This window comes from Limanda limanda, chromosome 4, assembly GCF_963576545.1.
Source record: "Limanda limanda chromosome 4, fLimLim1.1, whole genome shotgun sequence".
Taxonomy (NCBI): domain Eukaryota; kingdom Metazoa; phylum Chordata; class Actinopteri; order Pleuronectiformes; family Pleuronectidae; genus Limanda; species Limanda limanda.
Window position 1 is genome coordinate 11,139,993 of NC_083639.1, and position 26,985 is coordinate 11,166,977.

Genomic DNA, 26,985 nt, shown 5'->3' on the forward strand with positions numbered 1-26,985 from the left:
TTTAAAGTTACACGGTGAGGTACTGAGTGCAAAGGAAGTGGCAGAGTTGAAGAAAAACACCTTAGTACTGACAATAAGTCACTAGTGTGAAGACCGTTTTCTGGCCGACTTTATAATTCTATTATTGAGGTTATTTCTAACTTATATTCATCATAATTAAATGATAACACGTAAGTTTCAATTTCTACACATATACATTATTTGTGTCAATTAAAGAAGACGTGTATAAAAAATGACACGATTCAAGCTTTCCTGCGGAATTGATTGTGAATGTTGTGTAGAAAAATGTATATATAGGGACACACAAGATATAAGAAAACTTGTTGAACCTAATTTTCTGGCATAAACCTTTCCGAACCCTGTGTCTGTTTAAAGGTTGTAGTTGTATGTGTTGGTTTAAACCTTGAGCAAGAGGAACATTCCACAGTTTACATTTCTTGTCTCTGAAAGATTTTCCAAGATCGCCTCATCAAGCTCAGCTGTTATTTTAATCCATACAACCATACATAGGCCTAGCATATGTAAAATTGCTCTTATGGATACTGTTAAAGGGTCAGTTCACACAAAAATGCATTTTCTGCTCATCACCGTGACGATGGAGGTGAAGTGTTTGAGTACACAAAAAATGTTTGGTGTTTTATGGGTAAACAGAGTTGCAGCCAAAACCAATGCAATTGAGGTAAATTGTGACCAATTCTTCAAATGTAAAAACACATCAAATGCATCCATACTGCTCCTGTGGTGTCATCCAAGTGTCCAAAAGCCCCAACAATCAAATTCGACTTGAAACAGCTTCAATTACACCCTGTTTTCAGCCTAAATGTTCTCTGTGATCCACGCGTGAACACAATTTCCATTTTTGGGTGAACTATCCCTTTCAGTTTCATGAATTTTCTGGATAGTTGTGGTCAAGGGTAAGATAGGACATCGTTGAACAATAGCCCCAAGAAAATGATATCTATATAATGTAGGATCATTCACACATGTCTGAGGGTTTTGCTGTGGTATTAGACCTCCGATAAAATTGATTATGGGATTTCTGAAGAATGAATATCTTGGAGGACAGACTACGATGAATAGAAACTGGGCCAGAGAGTGAAATAAGGACCCGGGTGCACTATAATCTGATTTTACAGGCGTTTTGTCCCAAGATGCTCGATTTTGGAAAGCTATACTGGACCCATTCTTCCACTTTCTCCCCCAGTGAGCGAGACAAGGGTGGGCGGTGGATGAAGATGAACTAATCCCCTCTTCTCTCTCTGTGTGTGGACCCCACCCGGAGCAGCGGGATGGCCCCCTGAAGGCGCCCGGGGGCCCCCCTCCACCCTGCCTCCCTCCCTGGCTCCCCCAGCAGCAGCAGCAGCAGCAGCACCACCCGCAGGCCTGCAGCGGGACTGCAGCCTCTCACTTCCCCAGCTGCTGACGTCAGCTGGCAGCCTGGGCTGTGCTCGCCGCTCCGCTCACAGCGCCGAGGAAAAATGCTGCTCTCCGTTCCGCCAAGGGCAGGACTCAACCCGTACAGCGGCTACAGCAGCAGGAACAGCAAAAAGGTAAAGAAACAAAAGACGCCTTCGGGCCTGCTGCTTGTGCCGGACATTTCCCCGGGCTGGGTCGCTCCTTTCGCGGGACAACACGCCTGTGTGTCCGCGGAGGGAGAGAGGAGACAACCCGGGGACAGGGGGAGCTGCAGTGTCCTTGAGAATCTAACTTCACACTTCGCGGAGTGACACGGAGGAGAGGCGCCGCGGAGCTTCTTCTCCGGGGGGGGGAAAGTGTCCGCGGCTCGGTCCTGTCATGTTGTACGACCGCTGTTTTATGGGCTAGCGTTTGCGTGTTTGTGTGTGTGTGTGTGTGAGTGAGTGAGTGCGTGCGTGTGCTTGTTACTACGGTGAGGATGTGGGCTCCTGCTCGCACTCACGGCGACAAAAAGACAAGTCAATGCCGGAGAGAGCAACTTTTTTCTCGGGGGAGTGAGGCGGACCGGGTCGGGACGGCAGCGCGTCCGAGCCGGGGAGTGCTGGTGGAAGTGGGGGTAGGGGGGGGGGGGGGGGGGGGGTCTGTGGATAACATGTTACAAATGAACTCCTCTTCCTCCGTCACATCGCATCTCGTGTAAAATGTTCTAGTTCTTTTTCTTCATCGTCTCCCGCTGCCGCGTAAGTTTGCAAAGTTTTTTTTTTTTCTTCTCTTCTCTTCTCCTGGTTTCCCATTTGAAAGCGCAGCTTGCCCCACCCCTCGAACCCCCCCCCCCACACACCATGATGACTACTTTCCCAGAAATATGAATCGAGCCCCTCTCTCTCTCTCTCTCTCTCTCTCTCTCTCTCTCTCTCTCTCTCTCTCTCTCTCTCTCTCTCTCTCTCTCCTCTCCCTGTCTCTCTCTCTCTGTCACTTTTCCATCCAAAAGGTGAAGGAAGGACACTCCTATGTAAATGCATTGGAATAGAGGCGATACAATAGAGCATTGATTTTTTTAAATTGCCACATCTTTTGTGTCTCTGCTGACTTGGCCGAAAATGTAATCAAGACATTTTCATTGAAATCGATATTGATTATTATCATGATAGAAATACATTACTGTTTCTTTTAAGGATAAAGACAGATTAATGGTCCTGAGTCAATCAACCAATCAAATTGTACTTGACACAAGTTGCCTCACAGGGCTCAACAAGGTGCCCGGTCCTCTGCCCTGAACCATCAGCAAGAGGAAGGAAAACCAGCAACAAAGTGAAGGTTGTGGTATAAAACTCTTCCTTATTAGCAGAGCAGTTGATAAATAGCAAAACCTCTCACACGTCTGAAGTAGATCAATCATGTGTTCCACCTCCTCAGTGTGTTTACACATTGTATCATCGTAAAATTAGATTTCAGTCATTATTGATGTTGTTTTCTCGAGCTCTCATGGTTGCAGTCACTGCTGACTCTGTCACTTTTCTAACCAATAGGGGAGGGAAGGACACTCTGCATTTAAACAGGGACCAACAAGAAAACATGGATTAAAAAATAAAAATATTTAGCTGCAAATAAACTTTCTTTATGAGCAGAGATTGACAAACACATAAAAAGTAGACCATTTTATAAATCCTGTTTCTACAATGCATAAGCATCATATTGAACCTTTGTTATATTGCTATTGATCAAAGTTACTTTATGATAATTATTGATACAGTTATATTGAGCTCTTTTGGTGGCTGACATTGTTACCTATTGTAACCAATAGGTGAAGAAAGGACACTAATGCAAATACAGGAAACAACCTTTGATGTCGAGTAGAACGATCACAATTGATAAAAATGACAAATGTTTAGTGGCATTGCTTGGCAGATCTGTTTTTTAAATATGTTTCAAGAAAAGTTTTTTGCTCTGCTTCCCTTTTCCTGAATAGTATGTTTTGATTTGCTCATGCTATATATGATGTGACTTCTCTCTACGGACAATAAAGGCTTATTGGTAATGGTAAAAGCTCCTCCATTATCTGTGAAATTAAATATACACGGTAGCTCCTCGTTCTCTTCTGCTCTGTCTGCTTGACAGAGTGTGTGTGTGTGTGTGTGTGTGTGTGTGTGTGTGTGTGTGTGTGTGTGTGTGTGTTCGCGTGTGTGTGTGTGTGCCTGCTCCTGAAAGGCATTTTGAAAATGTTTATTGACGTATTGTCTGTCTGTGTTCTTGGGCCCCGCCTGGCTGCTCATCCTCCCAGATCTGATGTCAACACTTGAAAGGCTTGTCTGAAGAAAACAGCATTGTCTATGAATTGTTTGTCTTGCATACACAGACACACAGACACACACACACACACATATGCATACACCTCACGTTAGATGTTTACTGTGTACACATTTCAATGCTGTTATTTACTTGAGCTAGAAGTAGCTTGGACCAAATTTAATTTCTGTGCTGTTCATAAGGAAGTTGACACTATATGGAAATTGGATGTGCCAGCACTTGTGGTTAAAAAAAAAAATTTGGTAATTTTCTGACAATATCTTCAATATTTGTATGATACTATATAGATAAAGTGGCCAGTTCAAAGCAACACTTACAATTGACTCTTGCAGTCAGGGCTTAAAAGATTAGTCGATATAATTTATTAGATAGACAGAAAAATAATCAGCAACTGTTTATAGATTAATGGCGTCAACATTATCTGTTTCCAGCTTCTTACATGTGAGGATTTGCCTCCTTTCTTTGTCATTTATCATCATCAGTGGAATATCTTTGAGTTTTGGAGTTAAAGACAAACGAAACAAGACATTTCTAAGATGTGGCTGTAGGCTCTGAAAAGCCGTGATTAGACTATTTGTTAGATGTCATAGTTTTACCAATAAATCAATAAGATAAACTGATAACAATCTTCTCGTAGGCTCCTCTATTCTGGCAGCTAAAGTTCGTACAGAGGTCAAGTTCCTGTGTTGTGATTCCTTACATTCCCTCCCCTTCTCCACCTCATTCTCATTCGTTCTATCTCTTGCTCATATTCTGCTATACCTGAGCGGTAAAAGTGCACAAAATACAAGCGTGATTGCAAATACAAACACGTCGGGAGGTGAGAAAAGCGCTCTTTGTGCGTTGCAGAGGGTGACAGCTAAAAAAACGTTGGGTCTCTGTTGTGCTTAAAGCAGCTGCTCCTCCCCTGACTCAGCACCTCATTTCCTCCCTCAAGTAAATAGAATTAATGTTCTCAAATCAAATTTGGCCGGTTTCTGTGTAAAGCTTCCTGGATGGAAAAATAACAGGAGGTGGCTTGTCACTGCTCAAGGTATCATGCGTCTCGTTCAGGGCCTCATCAAAAGGCTGGTTTTTGTACTTGTCAATCGGATTTTTGTTCTCTTATAGGTCAGAGTTCTTTTCAATGAATGTCAACTTACTGCCGTGATTTCAAAGCTCCGGATCCTTCAAAACGTCTGTCTGATCAAAACACAACTTAAATGAAATATGAAAGGAAATGAAAGAAAAACATTAACTGAGGCCTCAAAATTGTAGCACATCTGCAAAGGGTTTGACTTGAAATGACAATTCATATAGATGAGGGGAATTTTACAATGCTTGTTTATATCAGTGTTTTCACCCTTTCACTTGTAAGGACATGCCTTGGTTTCCTAATTCTTAGCCTTTTTTAAATTATGCTGATTTGAAGCGTATATTTAACATCTATGGCATTTCGCTTTGACAATGCTCAGAACTGGACTGCCATATGTGACAGATCAGAATTTTCTGAATAAATGATAATGCTTCTGAATAAAAGACATTTGTTAAAAACCTCAAACCGGGACACACAAACAAGTAAAACATATAAGAACGATTAAATTTACTTTATAACAAAGAAATATTTGTTTGAAAGATCAATAACTAACTAAAATGTTGTGTAAAAGCAACCCTAATATGATTTTATGTTGACAGACATTTGTTACAATGTCAGATGGCCAGCAGTGTGTTTGACTTGAGTGCACTATTGTGTTTGCTCACTAAAATGAACACAGTGGTGAACTTTGAATATAGTAATTGGTGACCAGTTTACAGTCTTACTAACACATGACACCATAGTAGATATTTGACACTAACAACACTGAGACTTGACAGATGGCATCCTGCTTCAGCATGTTTTCTGAAGCAGGATGGTGGTTGTGCCAGAAGATTGGTTGCTCACAGTATATTTTTTAATCACACTGAAATGAACTGAAACAAACCTATGATTGGTATTAATTAGGTGAACACATGAAAACCCACTTGTATTATATACAGTTCTCATTGACCTTTTTTCCGCAACCACAGGAAGCTGTTTTCAGCAAGCGAGTGCTGACAAAGCCACAGTTCATGACCTGCACAGCAGGAAACAGAAGTTAAAGTTAAAGAAAATATCTACAAGTTGACTAAATCAGCCACAGTGCACTGACTGCACTCTCAGTGGTAGCCTTGTTAATCTTTAATAATTGTCAATGAACATAAAAAGGTAATATTTGCATCATTCTAAAAATGATGTACCTAATTAATGGACATAATGAAAGAAGGCCATTCTGACATGCACTGTAGTCCAGTCATGTTCCAGAAGGAGCTGTATGTGGGAACTCGTATGTCAGAGTAAATTGCTCTGCACATTTTTAAGAACTTTTCCTGTCAGCCCCTGAGTAAAGTGCCTGAGTGAGCCCAGGTTAAAATACAGCTGGAAAAAGTATGAAAAACACCCAGTGATTTGAATGGGCATGTTGGTGACGTTTCTAGCATGTGAAGAACGCAAATTGGAAGAATACAAATATCTCAGGATGAAAAGAGGAGCTATACACGTAGATGATGCAGACGAAGTTGTCACCAAGATTCCAGAGCTCCCCAGATGTAACATTTTCTGGATTTCATGTCTGAAAATAGCTCCAGATATTGGTGAAAATGTTTAAAATTTAAAATGTCACGCTTGGTGTGTATGTTCGTCACAAATACAAGACAATCATTTAAGCTTCAGTGATTTCATCCTCGCTGAACTCTCCTGTAAAGTCACCTTTGTCCTTTTGGCCTGGTACCAGGTGTATGTTTATCTAAGTCTTGTTTAATGTGTCAGATGTTTTGGACTGGTCCCCTGCTTCTGTGCCAACTGCACAAACCAGCCAAGGTGAACAGGTACGCAGGGAGATGGAGCTCATGGAGAAAGCACAGCTGTCAGAAATCCGATGCCAAGTGCTTCAGTGATGCCAGACACTCTGTGTGCCTCCGATTTTGTTTGATCTCGAGCTGAGCTGAGGGCCAACGTCTGGAGGCATCTGTTTCCAAGTTTCTCCAGCTCTTGTCACCTGACCTGTCTTGAAAGCCATGCATGCTTGCCTGTGCATTTGCTCTGTGCGTGTGCATCAAGGTGTGATTAGCAAGATTGGGAAGATTTATAGGTGCTCATGGAAAGACAAAGGGAAGGGGTGGGTTCCAGACGGAAAGGAAGGAGGATTCAGGAGCGAGTCTGGACGTGATTTTGGTGTCCCTGTCACCTGGTTGGAATGCAGAGCTTTTCATTCAAATGGCTGTGTGATAAGATCAGTAACAGAGACAGAGGATTTCCTGCCTTCTGCCGTACGCTAGAACACACAGTCCTCACCTAACCCTGGGCTAATATTTGAATAGATCCCTAGCTCGTTGTAATATTGCTATCACCTTGGCGTTTTCTTTCATGCACTTCTGTTTATGACACAGTTTGAAGAATTTCATAAGATGTAGTATCACAAATAATCAATAAGTATATGTCTGTATCAGAATGATAATGACAGGAAATTATATGATCAAAGACCCAAATAGAGGTTCTGAAATTCTTGTTGTTGCAACATCATTCCCATGAATCATTTACCCTGTCGGTCTTAAAGCAAAGCGGCAGCTCTGCACTGTAATTCTGTACAAGCTGGAGGCTTCGTCCACATTCAGCCAGGCTATAAATCCGTGCATTAGCATGTAAGTTGGTCAGATGGTCAGACACTCATAGCTCTTTTCCGCCTGAGGAGAAAACAGCCACTCCAGAGGGGAGCAGACAAGACATGGGAGGGCGCACAGACCCCCCAAGAGCCAGGAAATCCATGGAATTCCATGGGTCAACCTGGGGTCAGCTGGCGAAGCCCCACAGGGAGAGTCGGAGTTAAAACAGAGATGGAGTGAGTCTAAAAGGAGAGCTGGTCGTAGTCATGTCTGTAAAGACATACAGTATAGCCAGCGTTTAAAGTGATATTTTGAATGATTATAATTTTATGTAAATACTTAAAACAATGATTCTCTGTGCTTATTTAGAGATTAAAGTCAGTCAGTACCAACAACATGATGTATTTGAGACAGACGCTTGCAGTCTTGATCTAAAGTTACTTCAAGATGAGAAGAAATTGTTTTATTTATAGAAATGTTCTTGGTTCTTATCCTTACTTTGGTCCTAAAAATATCCAGTGATATTTTTGAGTTTTTGTGTACAAGGCTTCTTATGACGCCAACTTACGAAAGTGACCTTTTGTTACACAACTTTACCACTGATGTTTTTAATTTTTAACTTATTCAATCTTTTTTGGAAGTAAGGGGATTTTAATTTTAAGAGTAGTACAGTTCTTAGGGTAGGGATTAGTTATTTCCTTATCTTGTGTGTTTCCCCTTCTTCTCACTAAAAGCCATATGTTTCCCTTGAGGTCACATCATTAGGGGGAGAATAACGTTGAACTCACATGTATGTGCTGCGTTTACGCTTCACTACGCTGCTGATTAAGAGATAATCAGCAAACAGTGAAATTGATATTTATTTGCCCCAGACTGAACAAGCTGAGCATCTTCAAATGGAAATGAAAACATAAAACATGTAAATCTAATACGCAGTGATGTAAAGTAAAAGTGTGAAAGTTAATCACTGACCATGCATATTATTTCATGGTTATATATTGATGAGTTGTGTTTTTCGGGAAGTTGCTGCAGCTCAAACCAAATATCATACTGGTACCCTCTACTTCAGTTGGAATGTCTCCAATTATTATTTACCTTCTACTTCTACTTTAAGGATAGTGAACCGAGTCAGCACTTATTGAAACATGTCCACTGAATTCAATGTTTAAACTACCCAGGCAGCCTAATGAAGGCAATTTTACTCTAAGAGCATTTCCTCTGCACCCATTTGTGCTTCACTTAAAGTGAGCTTTGATGTTTGTGTAATTACTGACTGATTACTTTAGAATGACATCAGTGTAATCTGTTATTAGAACAGATTACCTACTCAGATCAAAGCCAAACGAACAATTTCAAAAGAACAGAATAATAAAGGTCACTAATATTAGAGATGTAATGCAGTTAAATAGATTCACAATCAACCATGATGTAGCTGTAAACAGTGTGTGTGTGTGTGTGTGTGTGAGAAACAATGTGCTCCTGCTACAGTCTGGAGTTTGAATTGGCACTCTGTTAGAAAGAGGGTGTGAATGAGATTAAAGGTCTCTGCTCTTCTGTTCTTTCATTCACAAAATTAGCAGCCTCCAAAACGTATTAATCATGAATTACAATGTGACAAGTCAGGCTTGTGCTCTATTTGCTCCACAGAATGTCCACTGGCTGAAAGTTTGAAGACTCACATAAATGAATGACCTTTTAGAAAACAATAAGAAATGAATGATGTATTTATATATTATTCAAATTTACAGTGGGTGGACAGTTTCTAGATTAGACATAAGTGTCTCTTTTATGTCCAAGCTTGTTAAACTGTTGCTGGGAATTAAGCGCAAAATCTCCATCTGGAGTTTTCTCATTTCAAGCAGGAATGAAAACACCATTTCGCCATTAAATAGTAAAGATACACACATATAGTTACTTTATCCCTGTTTAGATTTTAGGAAGTAGAGAAAGGTGTTATTTATATACGTTGAATATTGCACCATTACAGTAAAATATGCCATGAATTTGAAGTCCTGTCTGGTATGCACGGCCCACTCTGTTGTTTCCTGCCTTGTTACTCATAGAGAGGATGGTGCAAATATTCCTGGAATGAAAGAGATGAAAGAAAAGAAAACAAAGCCTCCTCTCTTTCAGTTTTACTTTAAGCAGGTTGTGTCTCCATTTTACCTTAGTGAGCAAACACATGCAAACGTTTCAGGGTATTCTCAGCGATGGAGAAAGAGAGGATTATCCTCAGAGGAATGAATCCGTTGTTGTTGAGGCGGCTGCTGCCAAGCTGTGGGCGAAATAGAGGTCACAGAGGCTGTCCTGAAGGGGCTCCCTGGCTTATGGATGATGACTAATTAGCCGGATGGGTTGATGTTGCTGGTGGTCCTGGTGTGACCGTGACTTCCTGCTGGGCTTTCCCCCCCAAACACCAGTGGATCAGTGACCCCGTCCTCTGTCCTGAAATTAACCCATTGTCCTCTGTTGCACTCAGGGGACCCTGCTCAGCTCCTTCCGAAAGCATGTTTCTTCTCATTCGTTCATACACAACATGTGGCTGTAAAATCAATGTGATTAAAGTCGCCCTAAATAAACACAGCATTTTACTGGGTCTGGGCTTCGTCTATTCTGAGGTGTTGATATTTATTGCCTCAATCTTATTTGGATAACAGCCAGTATATTTGTTCCTGGTGTACCTGATGGTGAAGGTGATTATGAAACCAAATGTAACCCAATGAAATATGTTAAAATTTTTATTATATATAGACTTCGGTTAGACACACACATGAAAACACATCACATAGTTAAGTTGCCCAAATATATTTTGCTCAGCAATAAATCATCAGTTGTGGAATTAATGATAAAAATGATCCACATGCACAACATTAGGAGGTTTTCTGCAAAGACGTGTTCACAACAGCAACAAATCCTTCACATTCGGGCGAGAAGTGGAGCAGCCGGTGCAGCAGACAGAGGCAGGAAGTGACGTTTAAACTCCGCTGCGGATTTTGCGTGATTTTGTTTGCAACAAACAGACACAGACATCGGCTCTTATCACGACAAACTCTCTTGACATCACCGTCACTGTCTTCTACGTGTATGACACCACTTTTTCAGTGGGAGGTATTTCTTTTCTTTTAGTTTTTTTAATTTTGCCTCCGAGCCTCTCACTCTGACATTTGCGTTCACATGTGCATCAGTGCATGTCTGAAAGCAGTGTGGAGACATTTTTGAGTGCAAACTGAAGACAGACTGTGCGTGTGTGTGTGTGTATGAGAGAGAGGGACAGACTAATTTTGAAATGATTTAATTGTGTGAATTAGTACTGTTTTGAACACTTTCACCTTATTTTATTTATACAGCTATAATACAGGTAACCACGCTAATTTTGGTCTCTTCAGTTATGACCTCATATTCTCGCTCCGTTTCATCTGTAGACGTCGTAATAAATTCCTGCTGCGCTGTGTTCATTCATCTATTTGAATTCTCCTTTGTTTTCATAAACAGACTAAACCACCAGATTAACTGAGCGGTTCTCAAAGTAACAAAGAAGTTACCCAACATGGAGAAAGCATAGAGGCCCCTTTTCCCTATATGGACTAGGCAGCCAAGAGGCCCCATATTCCCCTCAGAATGCAGTATTGGTGAGTGCTGACATGAGGGCTGTATGATATCATTTTCCGCAGCACCCACATAATCGTCTGTCTTTCGCAGAATTGCTTTCTATCTCTAAACATTTTGCAGTATTCCCTTGAGGTTTGCATGCTTTGAGTGGTAAAAATAACTTAACATAAAGGAATAGTCAAGTATTAACTGATATTTGAGTGTTTTAAAAAGTGATTTCTTTGTGTTCAGAGAAAATGTATTCTGATGTCTCTTTCTCATGCTATTAGGCCTATGTGTCCTCCGGCCACCAGATGGCGCCCCCCAGTCCAAACCACAACAGTAGCAGCAACAGCAGCAGCGGGGGAGGGGAACAGCTGAGTAAAACAAACCTGTATATCCGCGGCCTCCACCCGGGGACCATGGACCAAGACCTGGTCAAACTCTGCCAGCCGTGAGTGATTCCTTCAACTTAAACTTTTTTTTCCCACAAAATATTGTCGGAATATAGACATCTTTATAGCATCTTTTTCACGTTCTCGCACAGTTCGATGAGATGACTGTCACCACTTTACCACTTCATGTCTGTAAAATAATATGACGCTACCAACATTAGCCGGCTAATTTGGTTTGGCATAAATAGCGGAAGCAAAGTGATACAGCTAGCCGACCTTTGTCAAAATTCTAAAATACATCGACCAACAACTCTCAACAATTGTCGGTTAACAGGTTCGTTTGAACTATGATTGTTTTAATCTGTAGACATTTTTGGCAGATGGATAAACAGTTATTTTGTCAACAAACTGTTCTTCCTTGAGGTTCTGTTTGTGTGTGGATAAATGCACAACATGTTAGTTAGTGAACTGTTGGAAGGTGAGTAGTGTTTTGAGCAGTACCAGGTTAGTTGTTTCCCCCTGCCTCCAGTCTTAAAGCTAAGCTAATGTAGGCTAATGCTGGATTAGAAAGGCATCGAGCTAGGTGTCTGTTTCTAACTCTAAATCATACCACAATAATTCAATAATGTATAAGCCTTGCAGATATGTTGGCTAAATATGGTTGGTCGAAACCCCTTTTTTGACACTTTTTTCCTGCCGTATATGGTGTTGCTAGCTGATCAAAAAGAACATGGCAGGGCTCTGAGTGAACCATTAATGGTTGCCATTCTGTTTCCCGCCTCAAGGGTCCCAATTATGACATCTTGATAAATTCCAAACTTGAACAGGCCCATGGTCTTCTTGGGTTGCCTATTTGTACCATTGTAAACTGGCATATCTTATCGTGCAAATTAAGTGTGCATCGGTGACTAAATCCCATGTTGTCCTCAGCTTTGAACGCGGCATATCCTAAACTAGATGGATTTGAACGCCTCAGTCACGTCTTTTCAATCCTTTCTGCTTTTATTGGTTTTGAGTTGCTCCGTTTTTGGGGATCTTGTGACATGCAGATAACTGTGGCTGTACAGACATGAGTGAAACATGTTCCCTTGGATGCTTCCTTTTAAGGTGGTCGAATAGACTTATCATATTACCTCCAGATGGGCCTACCCCAACAAAGTTCATAGATAACATTGCTTATCTGAGCGTGCATAGCCGAACCATTTCCACCCTTTTCTGTCTTTTCTTTGGCAACAGCTACTCATCACCCATACTGCTGGTGCACGTATGTCTATATTAGATAATCACTCTGCTAGTGTGTGAAGCTACTGTGGATCCATCTCTACTATGCACCTTAAAAGTAGATCATAGATTCATAATATGAAATCATTGAATCATCCACCATTACTCCAGATGATAAATGTAATGTTGTATTATGTTTGGCAGGGGTTTAGGGTAAAGCTCATGTGCGTTGCTTTATCGTGTGTTGATTGGGAAAATTGCAGCAAGAGTCATGTTAAAACTAACCTCTTGTGAGCATGTAACATCTGTCCTGTCTGCAGCGTTGCTCCGTTGGATCTGTTGGACGCATTAAATTAAAATGTTTAAAGCCATAATTTGATGTTTGGAAAAAAAACACCTGGTTAGGCAGGAAGGGGAAGGAAGGCAGTTTGTGAATAGGACTGCTGATTTACTTAAACTATTGTCAGTTTCATTAAGTCTTGACATTATTGGAACAACACATTGTCGGCAAAAGGCTGAAGCCTTCGAGGGAAACAGAGGAATGTGAGTGTGCAGAGAGTCAGGATAAAGATGAGGAGAAGGGGCCAGAGAAGGGTACAGCATGTTGCCTTCTCATGTCCTGATATAACCTTCCCCTTTTTTAGTGAGGCTGAATTGGCTCAAAGGCAGTGAACTAGTCTTAATCACCCCCAGATAAATAGCCCAGCCTCTATAGTATGTACACAAACACACACACGCACACACTGAGAGAGAGATAAAACCTAGTAATAAAGCAGCTAAACTGGTTCTGGCTGCTGCAGGTCAGGGCCACGCTGTATGCCACAGAAGTGATTTGTGAACTTCGGCCGTGCATCTCTAATTCCCACGGATCACGTCTCCCTGAACACGCTTTGAGCACAACTAATAAAACCTGACTTGTTAATACTCTGACCAATACTGCAGCTGCTTTCCCTCTAACATTTGTGTTTGGTTCTCCATTTGAACCATTCTGACCCGGCATGAGGAAGCCTAACATAAAGCAGCATAAAGTCTCCCAAGGGTAAATGTGCACAGTTTGCATCTGGTAATCATGTTCATGTTGGAGAGCAGGTCTAAGTTGCACACGCATTTTCAAAGCTCGAACAATCAAGTGAAAACCTGAAATCTGTGGTTGGTCTTTGATACACAGTGGAAGACTAACAGAGAAGTCATTGTGAAGCGTTGTGGAGAAGTGGAGAGGTGGGAGGCTTCAGGGGTGGCTGGGAGGTCTCCCCTTGAAGGGGAAACTTAAATGAGTGGGAAAAGAGTAGCATGGCCTGCTGGGAAAGAATGTCAGACGTCTGTATATGGGTCAGAGCGGGCTTTTAAGTCCCTGTTGCCTGCACAGTGTGGTGGGCTGCTCGTTCTGCTGCAGAGGGGCTGAGGTAACCCGAGGGTCACACAGTCACTGCCTTCAGACCTTTGAACTGTCACTGTGTCTCTGTTACAGACAACATGAAAACATGAAACACTGCTTTGGTGTTTCTTGGTCATGCTCCTGATGAAAAGTCAAGCTTATCAATAGGACTTTTTGATTCTGCATGAGCTTGAAAACAGGTAATTCAGAGGCAGAGTTAATGAGAGAGACTGATGTCGTTATAATCAAAATAATAATATAAACGAAGGCCCTTTTGTTTTTAGTTTACAGCCCCTTCATTAAGTTTATGGTGATATAAACAAGGTTTTATTATTATGTCGTGCATATTACTTTGCCCAGACTGCATGGGCTTAAAAGACACCACAAGTTTGATTAAAGCCACATGCAGAACACTGACAAAACATTTCTATTTAAAAATCAGAATTTATAGTTATTAGATAAGACCTCTGTGCTTCTTTTCCAGGTATTAAACAATGAAAGTCTGTAAATATAAATATTTCGGCATTTTTCGCACTGTACAAATAAGAAAAAAACAGCGTTTGCTCTCCATTCTACAAAGTCACATAGTTTGCACAATCTGTTTTCCTCCCTGGTATTTATTTTGAATCTGCCAACCTCAATGGCCAGAGGAAGAATACAGTTTTCATCTGTGCAATAAAACCATCGCTGGTTTCAAGATAAGCAAGATGTAACACATGGTTTTTGTTTTGTCCCCCATTTTGCTTTGGGGATGTCTTTTTTAAACCATTTGTACTGTTATTTTGCACTGCACATTGAACTGTTAAAAAAAGAAACACACCAAATAATAATTAAATCAATTCCACACAAAGCATTTGCCGATTTAGGCGCACAGCCTATATTTATTTACATTAGGCACAACTTCCCTGACATATTGGTTTTGAATTGTGAACTTTAGCTGAGCTGTGTGTGTGTGTGTGTGTGTGTGTTGGCACCATTTTATCTCTTTTTTTGATTATTAGATATTTTCTTACGAGACAGAATTTAGACTGGGGTCATGGAGGATCACTCAAAAATGGAGGAAAACATCTCAAATCCCTTATCAGCAGGCGGCATGTATGTGTCTACAAGTTCTTCTAAAATCAAGTTGTCTGAGGCTTAATACCAGTGAAAAGAAATTGCTCCTGAAAATGCACTGCTATAAAATGAAACCACCGGAGTTGTGCAAGTCAGTTCCAGTTTTATTCCTAGTATTAGGGAAGAGGAACTTGTGTTGGTTCATCAATTAAGGCCTCACATCTGCGAGAACAAAACTGCTTTGTTTTAAATTCTGTAACTATGGACATTTTCTATCGTCTCCTTTGCAGTTATACATACTTAATATCTAAAATGGACCTAAAATACCTACAAAAAGTAGACTGTAAACAGTGTATAGAGAAAAGAATGCAGAGTCTTGGCCTGGATATCTGCTTCCTACACCAGAAGCCCCAAAGTATTGGCCATTGCCCCCAGAGGCTAATGTATTGTCCGACCTATATATAGTCTATGGGACAGACAATAGGCCATGGTATATCCAAGATTGTGAGAAGCTTGTGATTGAGTCTGAAAATCCGTGTCCATATTCATGCCTCTGTCAGTGCAGTCTTTAAATGACAGTAGGAAACTATAAACATATGCAATGGAAAGGTCATGAGGCTATTTAGAAATGGATAATGAATGATTTATGTCCTCGGTGATTAGATTTCCTTTACCATATATCTATTTTTATGTCAAAGTTCACAATAATTACACTCAGTGACTCCTGCACTTGTTTTATCAGCATGCAATTGAGATTATGCAGTCTGAGCCTATTGTTGTAGCTGGGGTGGGGAAATAAACCTAGATTTGTGTTTCATAGAACGATCCATGGTCCAGATAGATCATTACAGAAACCTAAGAGAGGACAAGGCCTCAGCATTTTTGCAAAAACACAGTCCTTGATTTCAACTCTGTGTTTTTACTCTGGAGTCAGTTGTGATTCAGGTCTCCACTGTGACCGTCCAGTCAGAACTGAGTCATTCGTGCAAACGTCCACTGAGACAAGGCCGGAGCGTAGGACCCAGCGGTGCACTGCGACGCCAGAGTGGAAAAACAGAGAGAGGGAGAGGGACGTGGTGGGAAGCGAGGCAAACCGTAGGGGTGAAGCATCAGGTTACAGTGTACATTCCGCCCAGACGCCATGTCGCCCAAACAGAGGAACACCAGCCTCCCTCGCTGGCTTAATGCACCAGACAAGGGCAGGTCTTATACTGTAGCGCTGATGCACCATCTTATAACACTGCATTCCATTAGTCTCCACGTCTTACATAACACGTCTCATTTACGGCTTTTAAGGTGATTTTCATGCGCTGAATATTTTATGATACAGCATTACTGCATTAATTGATTCTCCTTGTCTCTGTCATGTTTTCCTCTCCACATCTGTAGACTGAAAATCCAGGTTAGGTCTCTGGCTTGTGTTTCACTCACCATATTACTTCTACTCTGTGTAGATAAATGGATCAAACGTGCAGTTGACACTCCTGCTAACGATACTTTAAGACTTTTAAAAATAAACCGTAAGCAGGGTTGCATGTAGGGGTGAGGTGTGCGTTCGGTGAGAATTTGTGTTTGTCTACTAAAGACAGGCCTTGAACAAATAGTTTCTGGCCCTGAGGTGCTGTCTCCTGTCTGTCAAAAACAACACCGGGGTAACAACATCCACTGGCAGACAGGCGGAAGGGTGGAGGCACGACAAAGTTTTCAGTGACACTTTAGATCACATAAAAAAAGACAGCTGATTGAGTAAGTGTTCATGTTTACACCTGTAGCCAGACAGTCTGCGGAAGTGAGGGAAGGACTGGTATGCATGTAGTAGGAGCAGATTCCTCTCTTTGCCCCACATTCACCTCATGTGCCATTGATCCTCTTCTCTGTGTTCTTGTGTCTCCATGAAGGTATGGAAAGATTGTGTCAACCAAGGCCATCTTGGATAAAACCACCAACAAATGTAAAGGTGAGTAAGTGTTGCTTTCACTTGTGCTGTGGAGTTTTGCCTGCTTATTTAAAGAATACTTCTACATGTTGGGAAATGTTGGGAAGGGTTAATTATCTCTCATGCTCTCTTATTTGTGTATGTTGAATATGAAGCTTTAGCCAGAAGACAGGTCAACTCAGCCAAAAAACTGCTCTGTTGATGTTTTGCTTGAAATCAATCCGCATGTGTTGCTGGGTAATAAGTAGAGATGCATAGAGTGACCTGTACAATGGTACAATGGCGTGGCTCAAGCCTTTGGAAAAGCAAAGTGGTTCTTAAAAGGTTTGAAAGGTGAACCAACTCCAAACCAGCCCACAGACATAATAGCACACAACAGCATAGGCCCACCCATTGGATTTAGTGTAAGATCTTAAATGATCCTATGCAGAAGTATAAACCACAACAAAACATAACAACAGCATAAACAGAAATATGTCTTTTCTTTTTACAGGTTATGGCTTTGTAGACTTTGACAGTCCAGCAGCAGCACAGAAAGCTGTTACAGCCCTGAAGTCCAGCGGGGTCCAGGCTCAGATGGCCAAAGTAAGAACCAGCTATCTCTTCATACGACCAGCTCTACTTTCATCTGCAAACCTTACCCGCCACATTCAGGTCAACAATCCGATCTTATCTGACCTTTCTCTAAAACGTATTGATCTGTGACGAGCCTTCAGCTAAACTTTGACCCTCAAATCAAGGCTCTCTGCCCTGGCACACGTTTGTACTCTCTGTCATGTAAGAGGTAAACTGGTACATGCTGTGCCCTGATTCCCAGTTAGTGTCCTGTTGGAAAGGGGACAAGATAAACTCTGTTTTTGAAGGGAGGCGTGTGTTCCATCATACTTCATTGGATGAACCTGTGCCAATGCAGCTGAACCTACCAGTCCTCTTTGACTTTCTCTCCGTTCCCATTTTGACTTCATGCCTCTCCTCTCCCCTCACACTCTGGTCTCTGTGCCTGTGTATGTTGCTAACCTGCTCCTGTTGTAGCGCTTGTTCAGAGCTCTTTGTGCGAGCGTCTGCAGTCAAAGCAACTCTTGTCGGCCCATTAAGCTGATCCCTCTGGCTCTCAGGCTCCCCATTGAGGGAACCTAGGGGAGGGTGCCACTACACCCACCGTCAATGGGACAGGCACAATAGGCTGGCATTGTCCGTCGTCTGGGCCCGGGCCTGGGGCTGACACCAGCACTTAATACGCTCCACCCTACTGTGCCCGCCCACTCCCTCTGTCCCGCATCCAAACGACCCACTGCAATGTAACACCAGGGTCTCCCTCAGCCCAGCCCTGGAAGACTGTAACAGATCCACGCAGCCAGTTGATCTGAACCGGTCCAAGTGCAACTAAATCCTGAGTCTAAGTTCACTGTACCTCCTCTGTAAGAGTGCCACACAGTCCTGTGTATTTCAATACCTGGCAAGTGCAACCGGACACCAAACCTCGACTCACCCAGACAGCATGTGCTCATTCAGAGGTGTTGATAACCACTATAAAAACTTAAATATACACAGCTGCCTCCAAGTCAGGGGGTTACCTCCTGTCACAGAAAACTGTCTAAAAATACTGTACAAAATCAGTTTATTATCAAACTCTAGAGTGCAGCATCACCTGTTTGCACCCTCACCATGGCTGCTGGTGTGTTGTTCACAAACACAACGAGCCACACCTCAAGAGTGCGCTCCGTGCCTGAGCTGGGCCACCCCAGCCTCCAGGCTGCGGACCCAGAGGAGCCGTGTGCGCAGCGGCAGGGGAACAATGGCAGAGATAAAAATAGAACCCCTCCGACGTCCCAGCACCTCTCTGTTGAAACTCGGCTTGCACGAGCCACTCAACACACAAGCAGGCAACTCCTCCAAACACACAGAGACACACCTTGACACACAAGGGTTCACCTGGGGCCTGGCACAAAAAAATGCATTGAACACACAGCAGGATTTTCAGTGTGAATGTGAACAGGGATATTGTGTTTACTAGCCGAGGCAAAGAGTAAACAAAAAGAAGAAAAGGGAGGGAGATCTTTTTCCACTTATTCCTTTGTCATTAATTCTCGAACATTAGTCTTGTGTGGTTAATGACCTCTTGCTGTGTGCCACTGCGTTACATAATGGTTGTACTGCCGCACCCAGAATGACGCCAATCACAGATCTCCTTGCCAGGTGGCAACACATAAAGCATATACATATAACTGGGTTCAAGACAGCTGTTTAAATACCATAATTGCCTTTATGAATCCTTCATAGTCAGATCAACAAGCCTGTTAAATTTGGCTGAACTCTTGTGCCACCCTGTATCAGCACCTGGACACTGGCTGTCTAACATGTTAAATGCTTGGATCAGTCTTTCTCAAATTATTATATCTCGAATTGTTCCACTTACATCACGCAGTTTTTTGTGCATGTAAAAAACATAATTATTGTGGTTTGCAGAGCGATCACAGTGTCAGGAAGAAGGAAGAAAAAGGAAAATGATAGAGATAAAAGATTCTCTGATTAAAGAGAAGTGCCTCTAAATCAGCGCACCCTGAACTATCCTCTTTCTTTTTTACTCTTTTCATCCTCCTCTTTCATTACCCAAATTAGTCGAGACCCTTCCACTGCCTATCCGGTCAGTTCCCACCCCCTGTACAAAACGCCAGCTCTTTAAGCCGCTCACTTCTCCCACCTTTCCTCTGCTCTGTCCTCTTCCTTCACTCTCTGTTTTCCCCTCTCCTGTTTTAAGCCCGGCCTCTTTCCTCCTGGTTGCCAGGCTCCTGTTGCTCTGTGAACTCTTTAACTTCATGCCTGGCTTCCTGTCTGCTGCTGCACAGTCGCACACAAACTTTCACTGTCGATGTAGTGCCATAAAGTCAGTCTGAATCCTTTCTTTGATTCACTTTTTATTTACTTGAAATTATCCAGATCTCTTAGTTCCACCAAGATGTGTGACTTAATCCAGCTGGCAGACAAATTAACATTCACAATGTGTCAGTATATTAAAGTGGGCGTGTGGATTTGTAGAGAAGCAGTGACACGGCATGGATAAAAAATTATTCAAGGTTTCAGTTTATTTTAAAAGCACTAACTGCATAAAAAACATTTTATCTGTACTGTATAATGATGCTTGACATGAATATTATGAAGGATTAATGTACATTAAAGACTGATAGTAAGCTTCCTACACAAATCTCAGCTGGATGAATTTTTTTTAAGATACAAGAAACACTCCATCAGTAAATATAGTGAAAGAGCAGAGTTGTGTTTAAAGTAAGTAGATGCACTTTTGGTTCATACCCTCCACTGACATACAGCACCTGAGAGGAGTGAAATAGCTGCTTGTAGATACTTGTATTGCAATGAAACAAAAAGTAACCCACTAAAAGGTGAGCTAGCAATTTCATCCCCTGCGGAGGCTTGAGTCTTTGGGTTTTTTTGTTTGTGAAAGCAGGACTTATTGATGAATGAATTCACCTTTTGTAATCCCTCACTCAAATCCCTGCGCACACACTCAAATATACCCCACTTGGGCTTTCTTACACGTGCTGTAACGTGCAAGTGTCTACCCTCAGATTCCTCCTCCACTCTTTTCTACGCTTTTTAGTTCAACTAGTCCGTGAAAATTCCGAAACCAATAAAATTCCCGGTGTAGTGATGATGAGTGAAATTGCCCCGCCCCGCAAAAGAGACTCAAAGACCACTCTTTTGAATAAAAAGAAGAAAAACCCTTCATACGACTCCTGAAGTGACCGCAGGTTCCCTTCCAGATCTTTGCTGCATGCCTTCCCATACTCTCTCCCCAATTCACACTTGAGCTGTCAATAAATGCTCAGAAATATCTTAATACATTTTAAAAAAGCACTGGTATTATGACGTCTCTTCATTTATATATACAAAAAAAGAGAGATGTGTTTATGGACCAACTTCTATGTCCACTTCCCGCACAGCAACAGGAACAGGATCCCACCAACCTTTACATATCCAACCTGCCCGTGTCTATGGATGAGCAGGAGCTGGAGAGCATGCTCAAGTCCTTTGGCCAGGTCATCTCCACACGTATCCTGAGAGACGCCATCGGGACCAGTCGCGGCGTTGGATTTGCCAGGTTGAGTCTATAGCATCCTGACATAATATACTACACCATAATGGCCCATAATGATCTGAGCACGAAGCTTGAGTGCAATTCTGGCTCGTCCAAACCCAATGTAAACAGCATTCCACAAGAAGGATTAAATTTGACTGGGGTTTTGTTTCAGGATGGAGTCTACGGAGAAGTGTGAGGCCATAATTCAGCATTTCAATGGGAAGTTCATCAAGACTCCTCCAGGAGTGCCTGGTGCGTGGAATGTATTGTAGGAATCTGATATTGTTGCTGCTGGTGCCAGAGCGCCATTTTTTTTGTTCAGTGTATTTACTCGCTGTTGTTTGATCTGTTGCTTTCACAGTGCCCTCAGAGCCCATATTATGTAAGTTCGCCGACGGAGGTCAGAAGAAGAGGCAGAACCAGGGGAAGTACCTGCAGAACGGACGGCCCTGGGCTAGAGACGGAGACACGGTACCATGAATGATCTTTTAGCTTCCTGTCTTTATATGTTAAGATTTCCTGTTAGAAATTAAAGCAGGAACGCGTTTAAAAGTTTCCAGGTTGATCTCTGTGTGTGTGTGAGTGTGTGTCTGTGTGTGCTCGCTGACTGTGTGAGTACAGAGACTGTGCTGGTGTGTGCATGATCTCACTGGTTCTGAATCCTGTGTATTGTTTTCCCAGGGAGGAATGGCGCTTGCGTATGACCCTACAGCCTTACAAAATGGGTGAGTGGTATGCGCGGACTGACTGAAAACAGTCCCAGCCCTACAGGAATATAAGTGCTGAACTCAAACTCTGATACAGTCCTGCCCCCTGCTGGACATCAGGGGAACATATCATTTTTAGAAATGTATTTTGAGGCATAAGTCAGATTGTTGACATGCTGTGGATATCTTATGCTTTCTGTGCTTGTCTGTTGGGTAGATTCTACTCCTCACCCTACAGTCTGGCTCCAAACCGAATGATCGCCCAGACTTCCCTCTCACCCTACATGCATTCTCCTGTTTCATCCTACCAGGTTGGACATCTCCCTGTACTCATAATTCACATAATTTTTTTTCTTGCCTGACTGAAATTCATTTTCTGTTGCTTTTAATGTGCGGAGCCCTTAAAGTCCACATTATATAACTTAACAAAGCACTCATAGTTTGTACCTAGGTTCCTTCTTCTTATTTTTAATAAACATAGTCTGGAAACTTACACAGGAGGTGTGATTGAAATGTTGAACCAGCAGATCAAATATAAGAGGATTTCATGTTGTGTTCTCTGCTCCATAGGTGCACAGCCCATCCTGGATGCACCATCAGTCATACCTCATGCAGCCAGCTGTGAGTATCACTCCCTAATCCCTTGGATCCTGTCTTCATACTTCATCTCTGTTCACCATTAACAGTCACTAAGTTCAACTGTAATTTAGTTTATACACTCCTGTCGCCACTTAAGATGTTCTCTTACAGATACTAGCAACAGAAATGCCTCCGATACTGTCGAAAATGCCAGGTTTGGTATCTGCGAATATGCAAATCTATATACGGAATAAAGTAAATAAGTGTAACCCAGATCAAATTCAATAACCTCAGTTGTGCTTTACTGGCCCGACGGCAAGTACTGTTTTAAGAGCGACGAAGAAGAAGTGATTTCTGGAGGTTAAACAGCGACATTCACTGTTTGCAAGAGGAGTGGCAGTGCTGCCAGTTACACCACAAGCATTAGGCCATACAACAGTGACAGCAAATATAACTCCTGTACAGGGTTAATATCTTACAGCTGTTAAAATTCGTTATACACTATAAATTACTTTTTTACATGCACTGGTATTATTTGATCGGTACTCTGTATCAACTTTTTACTTTTTAAAATCGGAGGAGTTTTCATTTTCCATTGTGATTAAGACGGATCAATGTGTGTTTGGCTCACTTGCGACTGATTTTAAGAACATTTGGTATTCGATGAATAATATAATTCAGACTGTGACATTCATATTTGATGTTGTTTCTGTGTATTCACAGGGTACAGTTCTTACCCCAACAATGGATCACGCTATGTCCATTCAACCCACGTCCATGATGGGACCTCTCGCCCAGCAGCTAAGCCACATGTCCATGGGCAGCACAGGCACAGTCAGTACCAATCGTACACAGCTATACCCTCTAACACACAATTATGAATGTCATGTCTAACTGTCCTCAAGTTTAGTTCTTAATGTTGATTATCACACAGCATTTGTTTTTTCCTCTCTGCCTTCTCTACAGTATATTCCGACCAACACAACTATGCAGGGGACCTACATCCCGCAGTATACCCCAGTGCCTCCCTCCAGTGTCCAAGTAGAGGTATGACGCCAGCCTCAACCTCAGCTGCTTATAACTTTGAAAGTGGATTCCCAGTTATTATATTTCCTAGAGGGATTTATTTACTACAAAAGAAACTGCTGCTTTAAGTGTGCTAGCTCTCATTCATATTTATTTTAGGGAGTGGCAGCCTTAGAGTACGTTCATGTGAGGACTAGAGGTATTTAATAACAGGTAGAAGCAGGTGTTGTGGCTTTGGCAATCCCTTCAATGCAGTGTATAACTCTATGAGAGTTTTTAAAATCTTTTTCACATACCAGATGGGGATTCATTGTTAAATAACAGTTTTCATTCGTCCCCTGGTTTCATGTTTTTCCTTGTTTTTCCTGTGTTGGTTTTGTTGATTTGTTTCATTTTAATTTTATCAGCTATTTTTTAGTCTTAAGTCTTTATACTTGAAATGGGGAACTGAACCTGCAGCTGCTGCCGGAGGACTCACCCCTCGTATGTGAAGCAACAAGCACAAACAAGCACAATAAACTGACTTATCATGTCTGGGAAGATCTTTAAAAAAATATAGATACACTGACAGTGCAGCTAAGTGAGCTTTATAGATGTGAACTAGCAGCCATCATCATTGCATCCTTGATCAGATCCAATGTACTGGCACATGGTCATGAATCCTCAACATTTTTAACCTGTGTTTCAGGAGAATGGCGTTCAACAGCAACAGGTTGCCATGGAGAATCCCGTGGAACACACAAACTACTCATACCAACACAACAAGTGAAGCTAAGGTAGGACAGGGACATTGACCTGTAGGTGTTAGTCATATTACTGCTGGAGCAGACTGTAATGTCGGAGGATGTCTGTTGTTTCAGAAACAAATCAGTACCCTTTGTATTCTGATTGGGAGAAACCTAGAGGAATGTTGCCTCTCATCAGCTGATTGAAAGAAATGTAGTATGATGTGAGGGGAGGACTATTTTTTTTAAAATGTGCTGTCCAACCACCACAAAGCTGTTTTGATGCATAATCAAATAAGTAAAGCAATTATATTTAATTGCAAGGTCCTATTTGTATAATTGCTGTGAGGAACACAAATCATTCTGCAAGTTAGTCATTTGACAATTGAGAACGATTATTTATTACCTTCCTCCTCAGCATAACCAGGAGCAGGGCATTGTTTTCACCCCCGGCTGTGTGTGTGTGTACAAAATAACTCAATTATGGACGGAAACTTGGAGGGAATATTACTTGGGATTGTATCTCCAGGTGATTAACTTTTGTTGTGTGTTTGTGGGAGACAGCGACAGTTGGGCAAAGACTGTGCAAATAGCGAATGATTGATTCGAACCCTGATTCTGATGAATTGTTTTCTAAAAGCTCTGTGTCTTGGCAGCACATCCATCCTGTGTTGTGTGTTTTCCAGCAGGGTGGGGCCGAGGGCACAACATGAATCCAACCAAACAGGATTCAGCTGGAAGAGATCTGTGCTCCAAACCATCACCAAGAACCTGGACTTGAACATGGATGACAAAAGGAACATGTTTGTGCGTGTTTGCTATGAGTGTGTGTGTTTGTGTGGTGTGTGTGTGTGCTATGAGTGTGTGTGGTGTGTGTGTGTGTGTCTGTATTTTTTTTTTTTTTAAACACAACACTTACTTCATTGGAGTTTTCTGCTCACGTCCTCAAGAGTTGATCAACCAAAGGTGGGAATCTTCTTCAGATAAGCTTAGATCTATTTTGATAACTGACAAAGGAACATAACAAGAAGTTTAAAGAAAAAAAACATAAGAGAGGAGGAAAAGACACAGAGCATTATTTTTGTGCACGTAATATAACAAAATTCTTATTTTTAGAAAAGCATTCTGTATGTTTCAGAGTGATTCAAGGAAGAGTTGAAACACAATGTGTCTTTTATTTTTTTGTAAAATATGCAAACTTTTTATTTCCTGATGTCTGTTGTTGGACATTCTACTTGCAGCAGCGGGGGTGGGGGTGGGGGGACAGGGCAACTATTTGTACAGATTGAAACTCTTACAAACACTTGTGCTGGTCTGGTGTGTCAAGTCATCGTCAAACTGCGGGAGGCAAACCGTTTAAAGCTACTTCTTCCTGTAACTGCTGCAGAGATTTCTATTCACTCACAGATGATTAAAAAACACTGTTTATAGTTTAGTCAAATGTATTACTAAACAAAAATTTAAACCATTCTTTCAGAAATGAACAAAAGACAATCAATCAATTCTATATATATTTGAAATATATTTCTATTTTTTAGGGGTTTTAGATGAAAACACATTTATAGAAATAAAGTTATTTAATACTGTAGTCGCTTTAGACGAGACGACACAGACTTTACTGGTGAGCGCTAATATTTGGCTCATAAACATAACACTAATGTGTGATGGTTGGATGCATTTTATTTCAATTTAAAGTCATCGCACCATCAACAGTCTCCATCAAAAGACACCTGTTCATTCAGTAGTCGTCCTGCTTTATTGTGATGTAGCTCCATATTACATCCGAGCCCATGGGAAGTGGTTTTAAGCGGTTTTGTTGTGGCAAACCTTCAGGTGTCATCCCATTCATCCTGTGTGGACGGGATGAAGTGAACATGCTTAGACCCGAGTAGTTAAAGGGGATTTATGGTATTTTTCAACTGGGTTCTATGTTTATAAACATAGGTGTGTGAATTTATGATAATTATATAAACTTCTGGAATCGCTCCAGTAGACTACTCATGCCGGCCGAGGCTACAATCTGATCTTATGGGGCAACTGTGACAGTCCATGAAATATCCACTATAAGTGTTTTATTTCACTTTTAAAAGACTTTGTTGAGTCCTGCAACATTACACATCTCCCTTGAGATTCCATCGTAGCCACTGTCCCTGTGTCACAGGAGGTTATGGCATTTACCATTCATTTACACACCAACTTTTAGAAACTTAAGGCCCAGGTTGAAAAAAACTGGATTCCCCTTCAAGATTACTGAAACATTTTGTGTAAAAAAGAACAATGCAGTTACTAAATTATAGATGGAATCAAATAGCAGACTAACAAGATCCCTGAGAATAATTTGTCTGAAAGATAAGGGAGTTGTAAGTCTTTTTGTTTTGTTTTCAATGCTGCTGTTGTCACCTGAGTTTGATTCTCTGTCAGAGATTTATTTTTAGTTTGTAGAAAGTTCAATGTTTTCTGTTTTTATTTTCTCGTCTGTCACTTGAAAACCTTTTGTGCTAATTTGCCTTAATTTTTTGATGACTTTATCTTTGAAGTATATACCATTTTAGCCGTAGATTTTAGCTACTCCTAGAGAGTAGATGTTAGCTTTTCTCAGCGTAGGGAACGATGCTGTTTTCTTGTGCACATCAGGTTTTTGTTTTACGCTTGAGTTTTCCGTCCCCATCCTCGTGTCGTCTGTCCTGATGCAGTCAGGCCTGTTTGTAGAGAGCTGAACCAAATCCTCAAGACTCATACCAATGCTCCATCAGCGTCTGTGGCTCTGAAAGGTTTCGTGCAAAAGAAGCCCGGGTATGTTTCCATCGGCATTTTGAGTGAAGCTCATGTCACCACATTCAGTACATCCAAATATGTTGAACTTTAATTTATACAGACATCAAAACTGTAGATATGTAGATA

The 26,985-nt window shown here is 41.6% G+C and overlaps 1 protein-coding gene across 2 annotated transcripts; it reads left to right on the forward strand.

Annotated features, from left to right (window-relative positions):
• Positions 1 to 1,432: 1,432 nt before the first annotated feature.
• LOC132999538 (RNA-binding motif, single-stranded-interacting protein 2-like) lies at positions 1,433 to 25,132 on the forward strand. 2 transcript variants are annotated; one of them, XM_061069230.1, is made up of 14 exons: positions 1,433 to 1,550; positions 11,259 to 11,422; positions 16,914 to 16,972; positions 17,445 to 17,536; positions 20,911 to 21,068; positions 21,220 to 21,299; positions 21,409 to 21,518; positions 21,729 to 21,772; positions 21,972 to 22,065; positions 22,325 to 22,375; positions 23,057 to 23,167; positions 23,300 to 23,380; positions 24,048 to 24,135; positions 24,771 to 25,132. In XM_061069230.1, exons 1-13 carry the CDS (start codon positions 1,479 to 1,481, stop codon positions 24,126 to 24,128), a joined length of 1,197 nt encoding a protein of 398 aa, XP_060925213.1. In that variant the 5' UTR covers positions 1,433 to 1,478; the 3' UTR covers positions 24,129 to 24,135; positions 24,771 to 25,132. The 2 variants fall into 2 exon arrangements, with proteins under 2 accessions (XP_060925213.1, XP_060925214.1); XM_061069231.1 differs by having other exon boundaries at positions 24,774 to 25,132.
• Positions 25,133 to 26,985: the final 1,853 nt, after the last annotated feature.